Source organism: Priapulus caudatus, unplaced genomic scaffold, assembly GCF_000485595.1.
Source record: "Priapulus caudatus unplaced genomic scaffold, Priapulus_caudatus-5.0.1 Scaffold1427, whole genome shotgun sequence".
In the NCBI taxonomy this organism is placed as follows: Eukaryota; Metazoa; Priapulida; class Priapulimorpha; order Priapulimorphida; family Priapulidae; genus Priapulus; species Priapulus caudatus.
The window spans coordinates 30,878-43,383 of NW_014578488.1; the positions used below are offsets into that span (position 1 = coordinate 30,878).

At 47.6% G+C, this 12,506-nt stretch overlaps 1 protein-coding gene across 1 annotated transcript in view; it reads right to left on the reverse strand.

The window, feature by feature from the left end:
- The window catches only part of LOC106816593 (dual specificity tyrosine-phosphorylation-regulated kinase 1A-like), a 39,176-nt gene that overhangs the window by 18,980 nt on the left and 7,690 nt on the right, over positions 1-12,506 (reverse strand). Inside the window, exons 5-12 of the mRNA XM_014821214.1 lie at positions 9,631-9,745; positions 9,228-9,349; positions 8,919-9,041; positions 8,049-8,148; positions 7,441-7,533; positions 7,030-7,128; positions 6,447-6,558; positions 5,438-6,045 (exon numbers count right to left, since the gene is read on the reverse strand). Coding sequence (XP_014676700.1) covers positions 5,438-6,045; positions 6,447-6,558; positions 7,030-7,128; positions 7,441-7,533; positions 8,049-8,148; positions 8,919-9,041; positions 9,228-9,349; positions 9,631-9,745 — 1,372 coding nt within the window. The remainder of the gene's footprint in view (positions 1-5,437; positions 6,046-6,446; positions 6,559-7,029; positions 7,129-7,440; positions 7,534-8,048; positions 8,149-8,918; positions 9,042-9,227; positions 9,350-9,630; positions 9,746-12,506) is intronic.

Consider the following 12,506-nt stretch of genomic DNA (forward strand, 5'->3'; position numbering starts at 1 on the left):
GTGTGAACAGTGGGCGCGGACGGGGCGCGGCGCAGAGGATGCCGCAGGGCAGGATGAATGCTGCAAGTGTGTCCGTTTCTACGTCGAGAAAGCTGTTTGACCCCGCCATGTGTCTGCAGGCCTGGGAGCCGCTGCCGCACCCCCCGTCGAAGGGGAGCCACGGCTCACGACCTCCGACAAATGCGAGCTCGCCTACGAGCTCTGGAAAGCACGGCCGCCTGGCACGACCTCTGATAAAGCGCGGGCATGGCCCACGACCCCTGATAAAGTACCGATCCGGCCATGACTTCTGATAAAGTACTGACACGACTCACGACCTCTGATAAAGTACTGACACGACCCACGACTTCTAATCAAGTACGGACACGACCCATTGATCGTTGATAAAGTACAGACACGACCCACAACTTCTGATAAAGGACGGACACGACCCACGACTTCTGATATTAGTACTGACCCGGCCCACGACTCTTGATACACATTTTTAACACCCTACCCCACCCACCGAGAGCTGTTCCTATATGACACATTTTTAACACCCTACCCCACCCACCGAGGTATGTTCCTGTATGACACATTTCACATTTTTAACACCCTACCCCACCCACCGAGAGCTGTTCCTATATGACACATTTTTAACACCCTACCCCACCCACCGAGGTATGTTCCTGTATGACACATTTTGCATTTTGAACACCCTAACCCACCCACCGAGAGCTGTTCCTATATGACACACTTTTAACGTACCATCGCACCCACCGAGAGCTGTTCCTATATGAGACATATTTAACAGACTATCCCACCAACCGAGGGCCGTTCGTACCTGATCCGACAGCGAACCCTCGCTGACACGAGGATGCTTCGGCGCCCCCTGCTGGCGTCCCTGCCGCAACATCGGCGTGCGCCTCACGCACGGGCCGCTCCGTGCGGAGCAGTAGCTGTCAGCGTTGCTGCTGTCGCTGCGTGCAGCCTGCGCAGATCGACGGTCTAGCGGCGAGCTCCCACACCCTGACCTGTCGCTCTCATCTACAAGATCGGTGGTCGAGGACAGAGACGGGGTGACGAACCGTGCAACGAGACAGCACGACTCACGTGGCCAAACACCGAGGTGGGACGAGGCGAGACAGAATGATGAGTCACAGTGTGAGACGGAATGATGAGTCACAATGTGGGACGGAATGATGAGTCACAATGTGGGACGGAATGATGAGTCACAATGTGGGACAACATATAGTCAGAAGTGAGACAGAGGAACAAGGAATCACGTGGTGAGACAGGGAATCGATGGAATTTCATGATTAAGACAACCTCAACTAACAATTAACGCTCTAGTTTCAGTATAAGAAACAACATAAGCAATAAGAGTCATGTAACCTTAAAAAGAATAACTAAAATATAACCTAAACGCACATTTAATCATAATAAGAAACAATATAACCAAATTAAAAGGCACGGAACATTAACTAAAGATAACTAATATAACGCTCAACTACATTTAACCATGTATAAAAAACCATATAACGCATTAAGAGCACGTAAGCCATCGTCCATATTCGAGTTGGCACACTCACCAGATGTGTGATGATGACGGATGCCTCAATCGCCATCAAGTGACACGAGATGGCTGACAGAGCGGCTTATGTCTCGATTATGTCGATCAAATCAGACGCAATTGTTCTCCGTCTGACATCTCGCTGTTGATGCCCACTGTCTAGACCGGCAAGCCCCGCAGCTGTTTCCTGTCCGTCGCACACGAATGTTTCCTGTCTGTCCGGCGTGATCTAGTTCAATCTCCCACCGCTTCGCTGCTGCTAGCGGGACGCTCGCTGCCTGTTGCACAGATTTCGGCGGAGAGCGTTTTTCGAGCGCCGACATCCCCCCCCCCCCCCCCCCCCCCTCCCCCGGCGCGCGGTTTCCCCTCCAGAGTGGCAAACCCAGTGGTGGATGGTGTCGGCATCCACCATGCAAACCAGGTGGTGAAATCATTGCATTCACAACGCACTACCAGCTGTGGATCGGCAATCTGCCGCATACATCAGACCCACGGATAACGCGCGCTCGTATGCCGCTCGAGCGCCTGCAAGGCCGGCAGGTGGGGCGAAGTTTCTCCTTTTGGGCCGGCGCCAGAGTGCGGCCAGGGCAACCGCCCTCGCTCGCTCCCGCGCGTGACAGACTCCGCTTCTGCTCCCCCCGCCGCGCTGCGCGCCGTCGCGCGTCGGCTTCACGCGTGGGAGTGGTCCGCTCGGCGGCCATTGGCGACCAGGGCCTTGCGGCCCGCCTCAGGTGACGAGCTCTGCTGGCTTTGCGCTTCCTGCCGGAAGGCTGAACAAAGAATCTCCACGCGGGCCTGCGTGATTCGGCGCGGTGCGATCGGACCGTTGCTCCTCTGTTCCTGCACAGTCGGAGCTCCGCCCCTTCGGATTATCACCCTCATTAAGGTGTCGCGCCCTTTAGGTTTCGGCAAGTCGGCCCCGTCCCTCTCTATTCTCGGAAATCAGATTATGCCGAGTGCGTTTTCCGACGTCGGAGCATGCGCCTTCTGTTTGGCCATGCACATCTCTCCTTTTCGTTTTTGTACGAATCAAGATGCCACGGTCCTGGCCGTTTTCAAAACCCGGTCAATATCTGCGGGCGATTCACATTTTACGAATCAAGGTGTTGGCAGCTTTTTCATCCAATCCGATGTCGTGCCTCGGTTGTCTCAAATCGCCAGCAGCTCAGTTTCCGTAAATCAGAGTCTTCTCCTTGTAGCTTGGCACGTTGTGAGCTCGCGCATTCCTGACGGCCTACGATCCGCTGTCTGGTGATCCGTTCCAACAGAATCGTCGTCGACCGCCTGCATGCAACTATCAGCGCAAATATCCCCCCACCATGTTTTCTACAAGCTGCGCAGAGGGCGGCTGCTCAATTCTACCTGTTGTCTGGCGACGCCACGTCATCGTCGTCAAATCCGACGTGCAGTCCCACAGTAGATGGTGTCGGCGAGGATCACGGTTAGAGAGGGACTACAGCAAGAGACGTCAAATGGTCTGGCGTCAGAAATCAGGCTCTGGCAGGGTGTATGGAATCAGGGGTCGTTGTGCTGCCGGTATGTTTTTAGAAGGCTTTCTTCGGATTGTGCCTCAATTTTACCGCGAGTCGCAGACCGTACGCTGTATTCTACCAGAGGTCGCACATGTTATCTTACATTGTGAGGGGCCGTGGCGTTCGGCCCGCGCATTCATCAGAAGTCGTGAGTTTGTGTCGGTATACTTATCAAAGTCATGGTTCGTGTTCGAGTACCTCGTATCAGAAGTCGTTGGGTTGTGTCCGTACTTTATTAGAGATCGTGGGTTTGTGTCCGACTGGTATTACAGAGGTCGTGGTCGTGTCAGTCTTTCTCAGAAGTCGATGGTTGTGTCGTACTTATATCAAAGAAGTCATGAGCTGTGTCCGTACTTTATCAGAGTCGTGGGCGGGTCAGTAGCTATATCAGAAGTCGTGGTCGGTGTCGTCCTTTATCAGATAGTTGTGGGTCTGTATCTGTACTTTATCAAACGATCATGGTCGTGTCCGTACTTGATTAGAAGTCGTGGCTCGTGTCATACTTTATCAGAGGTCGTGAATTGTCTGTGTCAGTACTTTATCAGAAGTCATGGGCCGGATCGGTACCTTTATCAGGGGTTCGTGGGCCTGCCCAGCGCTTGTATCAGAGGTCGTGCCCAGGCCGGCGTGCTTCCCCAGAGCTCATAGCGAGCTCGCATTTTGTCGGAGCTCGTGAATGCTCGTGGCTGCCCCTTCGACGGGGGTCGCGGGGCAGCGACTCCCATGGCTGGCAATGACACATTGGCGGGTCAAAACAGCTTTCTCGACGTAGAACGGACAACACTTGGCAGCATATTCTCCTGCCTGTCGGCATCACTCGCGGGCGGCGCCCGTCCGCCCAACTGTTTCACACCTGTCTTAAGAACTGCTGCTGTTGTGCTAATGCAACATGCTGCTGCGCGACTGTTAAATAAACTGCCTGAGGACTGCTGCTCTTGCTGGCTATGCTGCGACTGCCGGCTGCGGGCAGACTTATAACACTGCTTGGACTGCTGCGGCGACTGCCGCCTGCCGCGACTGTTAACACCTGCCTTGGGACTAGCTGCGCGACTGCCGCCGCCGTGACTGTTAACACCTGCCTTTGGACCTGCTGCTGCGGCGACTGCCGCCGCCGCGGACTGTTAACACCTGCTTGACTGCCGCTGTGTACCTCTTGCGACTGCTGCTGCGCACTGTTAACACCTGCCTTGGGAGCTGATGCTCTTGCTGCTGCTGCGACTGCCGCCGGCCGCGACTGGTTAAAGCCTGCCTTTTGACTGTCTGTCTGTTGTGGCTCTTGCGAACTGTCCAGCCGCCGCGAAACTGTTAAACACCTGCCCTTGGGAAATGCGCTGCGACTGCCACTGCCGCGACAAGTTAACACTCCTTGCCTATGAACGCTGGCTGTTGTTGCTCGTTGCGCACTGCCGCCGCCCGGCGAACTGTTAAACACCTGCCTGGACTGGCTTGCTGGCGACTGCGCCGCGCGACTGTTACACCTGCCTTGGAACGGCTGCTCTGCTGCGGCGTGCGACTGCCGAACGCCGCGACTGTTAACACCTGCCTGGGACTGCTTGGCGCGACTGCTCGCTGGCCTCGCCGACTGTTTAAACAACCGCCTTGGAACAGCTGCCTGTGTTCTCTTAGCGACTGCGCTGCCGCGACTTTAAACACCTGCCTTGGGACTGCCTGTTTTCCCTTGCTGGCGCTGTGACATGCTCTGCCGGCGACTGTAACACCTGCCATTGGGACTGCTGCTGTTGTTGCTCTGCGACTCGCACGCCGCCGCGCTGTTAACACCTGCCTGTGGACTTGCTGCTGGGCGACTGCCGCGCCGCCGCGACTGTTAACACCTGCCTTGGTGACCCCTTGCCACCCTGTCTGTTGTTACCTTGCGACTGCTGCGCTGCCGGCGACTGTTAAGCACCTCCTGGAACTGCTGCTCTGCTGCTGCTGGCGACTTGCCGCCGCGGGGGGCGACTGTAAACACCTGCCTTGGACTGCTGCTGCTTGTTGGCTCTTAGCGACGCCGCCGCCGCGCGTGTAACACCTGCCTTGGACTGCTGCCTCGGACTGCACCATGCCGCGACAGTTCACACCTGCTGGAACATGCTGCTGTGTGCTCTTGCGACTGCCGGCCGACCCCGCGACGTTAACGACTGCACTTGATCTGCTGCGCACGATGCCGCCGCCGCGACTGTAACACCCGGCTTGGAACTGCGCTCTTGCTGTCTGCTGCGACTGCCGCCGCCGCGACTGTTTAACACCTGCCTGTGACTGCTGCTGCGACTAGCCGCTGCCAGCGACGTTAACACCTCTTGGAGCGCGCTGCTGTTGTTGCTCTTGCGACTGCCGCTGCCGCGACTGTTAACACCTGCCTTGGGACTGCTGCTCTTGCTGCTGCTGCGACTGCCGCTGCCGCGACTGTTAACACCTGCCTTGGGACTGCTGCTGTTGTTGCTCTTGCGACTGCCGCCGCCGCGACTGTTAACACCTGCCTTGGGACTGCTGCTGTTGCTGCTGCTGAGACTGCCGCCACCGCCACTGTTAACAACTGTAGTGGGACTGCTGCCACTGCTGCTCGGTGTGTCCAGTACGAACAAGCCACCCGCGTCCTCTAGCGGGTCGTGCGCACTGCGGCCAGAAGCTGGAGAGGCTGAAGCCTGGCTGCAGGGCTTCACACAGACGACGTCTTCGACAGCGACGCGATGACCGCTGTACCCAGCAATCCTCCGCTCTCCGATCAGAGGAGCGTCTGCACTGACTGCCGCTCGACGATCATCTACCGCTTCGTCTTTGCCTACGCTCAATGACCAACCTGAGGGACGAAAGGATGTGGCGGCTTGCTTGGACGTCATCGGCTGGGCGGCGCTCGCACGGAGGTCGCCGAGGAGAGGCGGAGACGAGGCGAGCGTCTTGCTGTCGGTCGTTCCGCAGGGTGTCGTCGTGGAAGGTGACGCCGTTAGATTCTCTACGGTCCCTCTGTCGACACACATACGTGAAAACTATTGACATACAAATTATAATTTAAAAAATGTACAAATTTTATAATTTATCCAAAAATTTTTTAATTGATATTATTATATTATCGTGTACTGATAAATAATTGAAATAAATTATGTTAAAATTAAAAAGTTTAAACCAATGCTAATACATAACCTTCAATACACAATTCCAACACATAAACATCGTGTCGAGGCACAAACTGCACCTTGTGTAAAATTGGTATTCTCAACTTCTAATAAATTATTATTAAAAAAATTATTATAACTGATTATTCTTATAAAATTATTTTTACAAAACAAGTGTAAATACTGGTTGACGAACGACTTAAAAAGTCTGTGATCTTTCACCAGAAATAATCTTCGGACGCAAGCGCTTACCTGTGTAGCAATTCAAGTGAGTTTAGATTGAGACGTTCGACCTCCTTGTCTATGTGAGGCTTCGTCGCATAGTTGTCTCGATTTAGAGCAAACCCTGTGTAAGTGCCTCCATCTATTTATAATTTTATAGTATAGAGAAGATAAATGGTCATAAATAAATGCAAAACGTATTACTTCGTTATACTTGCATGCTTTATGAAGTTTAGCACGTGAAATGTCAAGCATACAAGAGCTTTATAACATCAATTTTTAGCAAGGCATCTCAATTTCCTACGCTGGGCATCGCTTTGTATTCGCAATGTCACTCATACGTAGTTACTTATTTGTCATAACCCAAACTACCCATCAAAATCACTCTGACTATATTGTTGAAGATTTTTTGAGTGTGCTACTAGTTGATTACATTTAAAAATATACAGTTTGATTTACTATTAAGTATAAACATGAAAAAATATTTAAAGGTGACCTGAGGAGCCATATAACTGAAAGAGGAGAGCTTGGAATTTGTCTTAGCAATCCAAAGCTATTGGTTGCATTGCTTCTTTATTGACAGGGAGCAAAATGTGCGCATTTATGAACACACCTTGTGTCTTATTAGCTGCGGAAGGCATCAAGTAACCAATGGCTACTTCAGATGCCAGGAAGGGATGACAAGCAGCACCACATGGTGTCAATCTTTCTCCTGCAATACAAAATGTATGTCCTGCACATAGTCAGCCAATATATGTGACAGTCACATACACGCACTCACTCACACGCACGCACGCACACACGCACATACACACACATAATAAGAGGATATATATGCATGCCCAATATCTCAAAATACAAACATGCATATATTTCACATTACCATGTAAAGGCCAGTACACTACCCCACTTGTGTCCCGCATTTAAATTGTGGAGAACAATGTATAATGTGCTATGCGTATCTCCTGACACCGCTACCCTAATTGGCCTGGTATCAGATGAGACACAGAAATTTTGAACTCACGTGGATCGTATGCTAACATGCCTTCAATGAAGGTGGCAAACGCAAAATTGCGTGTATTCTTTAGTCTTGTCATTAGTCGCTTACATCTGATAACTGAAAATAAGGAATTAGTATTAATTTACTGCTGCTGCATTACTTCGCCCATAATGGTATATATTCACTCATATTCTATTAGTAAGGACATTACCTTACCCAGATTTGCAAAAGCAATATGATTGGAAACAAGTCAGCTTTTACATATTTTAACTTTAAACAAACTAAATCAATAAGATAACTACCTGAATTTAGGTGTGTCACAATTTAGTTATGACTCTGATGCTTTCCTAAGTAACCCACTACTAACCACCACTAATTCTATGTAAAAAAAGTACTGTAATATGCAGTTCTTCTAATATTCTACCTCATCTATCATAGAAATGCCATAAATACTACTATGAAGGTTACGTATGATGCAACACACATTTGCTTCCTACATGCTCATTCTGTATACAAACAGCTCAATACATTCGCTGTTAACCAAGTATAGTAATTAGCAGACTCGTAGATGCAAATATAATTAAAGCCAGTGAAACAAACACAATTAGTAACATGCATTTCCTGATTCTTACTCTGTGGCATAACAGTGTCCAACGTGAAGGACTGTAGTAGACTGAAGTACTTGCCTCGCTGGAATACAGTCATCGGAAAAGCACCAAGCAGCTCAACTGTCTGAAAACACACATATATATATATTATTTGGGTTTTATCCTCGAATCTGGCAGGCATGCACAAAGAAGCTCACATCTCTTGAACCACATTTACTCTCTCTGCATGGAACCCATGTCTAATGCAACTCCCACGCCTTGGGGTGACCCACAAACATGAACACACAACTCAACAACCCCAACTCAAAGACACATGCATTCACCGAGATACATACATGCACACACGCATGAACACACACAAACACACATACGCACACATACACACGCACGCACGGACGCACGCACGCGCACACACACAGGGTGCGAAATTAACGGGAGTCTGGAGTCAAATACTCCCCGATTTACTGTCGGACTCCCTGATTTGACATAATATGCAGGAGTCCGTGTGACTCCCTGAAAATTCTGCTATACTAACTAGTTTTGTTGCGGAGCACAGCCTTGCGGAATTACTGCATTTTTTAAGCTAATGTCCAAAGAAAATTTGGCAGACGGGCAACATTTTTTTGTGCTCATTTTTCTGCGGACTCCCTCTTTTTGAGGGTAGGGAGTCCGTTAGACTCCCTTGTTCAAAAGTTAATTTCATGCCCTGCACGCACGCACGCACGCACGCACACACACAAACACACACACATACATACACACAATCTGACTCATGCATGCTTACACCACACACACTCACCTGCACACATCCACACCATAACATGCACTTCGACACACCTGCTCTATTTTTGCAGCTGCCTGAATTGACTATTTACAATGGTGAGTTAAACGTACCTCTGACAGTATTGCCTCCTTATTCTTGCCAAAAAATAGTGGTTTTCCCAGGTAGAGCTCAGCAAGGACGCATCCCAAAGAATACATGTCGATTTCCGAGCCAAACGGAACCCCAAACATAACCTGCACCGAACGATGCTGATCTTAGAATCAACCAAAGCAATTTACCTGGACAAGCTAGCATCCAAAACAATAAAATGCAATGTACTACACTTCATCTTTCAACTATAGGCTACGTGGTCCTACAGAATTCTAACCCGACTTGTCGTAGAATAGAAATAATCGAAATAAGTGAATTAAGATACGTACCTCTGGAGCTCTGTACAAAGGTGTCTGTAGGTCAAAATCGTTGTAGTAGAGCGATACCTCCTTGTGAATGCAGTAAAGGGCATTGCCGAAATCAATGACCTTCACTGACGTGAAATCATTTTCTACGTAAGTGTACATAGAGAGTTAACTGCACAATAGGAATCACAATCAAGCCTCACTTGCAGAGCAAATTTGTAGATGGACAGGTTAAAACTACATTTAGCCAGAATGCACATATTACTTAATAAAGACGTGGTGGTTAGGTTGGTGATCTGACTGGGTACTTTAAAGATGTCAGCATCAGATATTTTCATCCTGGATATGAGCATGGAGACAAACGTTAAGAGGTTTTCGTGCACTGACTGACATGGATCAGACACTGTGCACGTTGAATGCCACACACCTGTCGTCAGCAAAATATTATCAGGTTTCAAGTCTGCGTGGGCCACGTTTTGCTGCTGCAGAAATCCCAGCGTAGAAAGCAGTTTCACAGCGACCTTCCGGAGACGTCTGATTACCTGCAACGTGTGCGAGAAGGCGATGATGATACTCGTAGTAGAGGGCCGTTAAAAGACACTCCACAGCTTATGGCTTGCCTCGCCCACACTTCATACTAGCATTCGTGGATTTTGGTGCCAGGTTTTAAAGGGATTCTGACATCTATAGCGTATTTAGCCTATTATATGACATTGTAATTACTTTTAAACATGTTTCCTGACATTTTTAGAACATATTATGATCAAACCTGCTTTTGATTATGTCTATGATCGATCTTGGGCTACGCCAACTTTTGTACAGGCCGCCATAATTCTCCCGCAATGCCTTGCATGTTTGTTGAGTGGCGCGCGCTCACTTGTTTCGCACATTGGAAATGGGTGAACTACGTGTTTACGTATCTTCTGTCAGTTCTGAATCGGACAGTAGGCCCCCGAGGAATTTCAATATCTGACTAAATCTGCCACCAATTTTGCACCGTACGGTACTCTTTTGAGCCCGAGTGGAAAGATCAGGAGGAACGAGTAGCAGACGGTGTTGGTGATTCGCTTCAAGTTCAACACCGTAAAACCTTCAGCCTCGTATATGTTTCAGTTTTTCAATTAGAATTTTCGATGGTAGACAAGCATGCTGAGTTTCTGATGCAAATTTGCTGCTAGGGTAGATACAATAATGGCTATAACTGGCTATAATTGGCTATAATGCTATAACTGGCTAGATACAATATTCAATGTAACCCAACACAGAATAGGCTCTAGCATAGAGTCTATTCCCTATAGCCTAGGGCCTATATAGCCTAATATACTGGCTATAACTGCTATAACTGGCTATAAGTATAATGGCTAGATACAATAATGTAACCCAACACAGAATAGCCTAGGGTCTACGTTTAACACATGGCAGGGTCTAGGGTCAACGTCAACACAGGGTGGCCTAACCCAACGCAGGGTCACATTCTAACCCAACCCTGTGTTGGGTTACGTTGTATTTAATTACTTCCCTGCTAAGGACGATCAGCCAAAAGGTTACTTCGGCATACGCTGGCTACAGTACATGCTACAGCTATGGGATGCTGGCCCCGGATGCAATGATTGATGACAGAGCAATAATTATAACTTTATAAAATACGTTATAAGTAGAGTACCCAATCCCTTTGACATAAGTATATTATTTATATATAGTATAAGTGACAATTTGCTATGTTGACTTAGATGTTACATGTGACTGGATAATCTACTTTGACTGCATACACCCCTATCTGAATATATGTGCTGCAAATATAGAAATCTTAAAAATTAAATTAGCATTTATAATTTGTTTGGTTTGACATTGGAGTAGTCTTTTAAGTTTTATTTCTAGCATCTTAGCTAATACAATTACACGTTTAATTTACAATAAACACCATAAAAGAAATATAAAATGACAGTAGTTATATACGTGTGTTATTTTCCTCTGGTATATGCATGAACTGGGCACTCACATTGGTAGAATAGCACACAAATGGAACACACTATAAGGTTTGTATTACAGGACTGGCAGATGAAAGGGAGTGTTGAGACAAGCAAATAATTCATAAACATACTCTTATATGGTTGCCCTGGTACACTGTTGTAAAGGGCATTTATTATATATACATTATAACAGTTCAATAACTTATGCAGCACTCAGTATATGATGTCCACCCATCGAAGCATGAGAAATTAGTGCATCTAATAAGGTGTATCTAATGTCATGTCAACAAACAATTTCATACCTAATATAGTTTGTAGCAATGTAATGAATTAATTAGGATACATGTTTAATGTCAGATTAAAATAAAACAATATTCATGCATTTGTATTTCTGACACATTCAGATGGATATTTTTTATACTATACCAATTTCACAGATTTGATTGATCTCCTTAAAACATGTAATTAGAAAATAATGTTAACGTGTTCACAGATTCAGTGGGGACACTCATCACTCATCACTCAGCATTATAGACAGTGTATAATTAACTAGATTTATTGTTATTTAGTTGTGAATTCCACACGGTACTGTGGCCTGTACTGCACGTTACAGTGCATGTCAGCACCATCCCCTTGCTGAAGATTTTCTCAATACACATCACTGGCGCTCCACAAACCGGGCACCTTTTCATCAGTTTGTCAATGCACTGTTCGAAACAGACAAACTTGTGCTCTGTGATGAGTCTGTTGACGTTACTCATCTCATCATCCATCTCATCCATGCCAGCAAAGGACTCAGAAGAAGACCCTGAAGAAGGTGGAAGATATTATGATCCACTTGACATTACCTGCAGATAACAAATTAATATTAGTTGCTTGCTACATTAGTAGGTTGCTATATAAGTTGGGCGACCTTCATGAAACGATAACCATGCAATGTCAAAGATGGTATCTTGGTAAAGGCTGGTTGATATAGCATATATATATACATATATATATATATACATTATGAGCATACATTTTGAAACATTACACTGGGATATCTATATGCAGGGGTGTATCCAGGATTTTTTCTGGGTGGGTCGTGATCATAATTTTTTGGACCTTTTCACAACGCAATAGCAGCAAGATGTGTTTACAATGTCGATACAAACAGGGGCGTGTACAGGATTTGTACCAGGGGGGGGTCTAACCGTAACCCAAACTTGGTAGCACGCGAAGGGGGGGGGGTCTGGGGGGCCCTCCCCCAGAAAAATTTTGAAATTAGACCTCCTTAGATGCGTTTTCTGCGCGAGCAGGGGGGGGTCCGAATCCCCTGGACCCCCCTGTACAC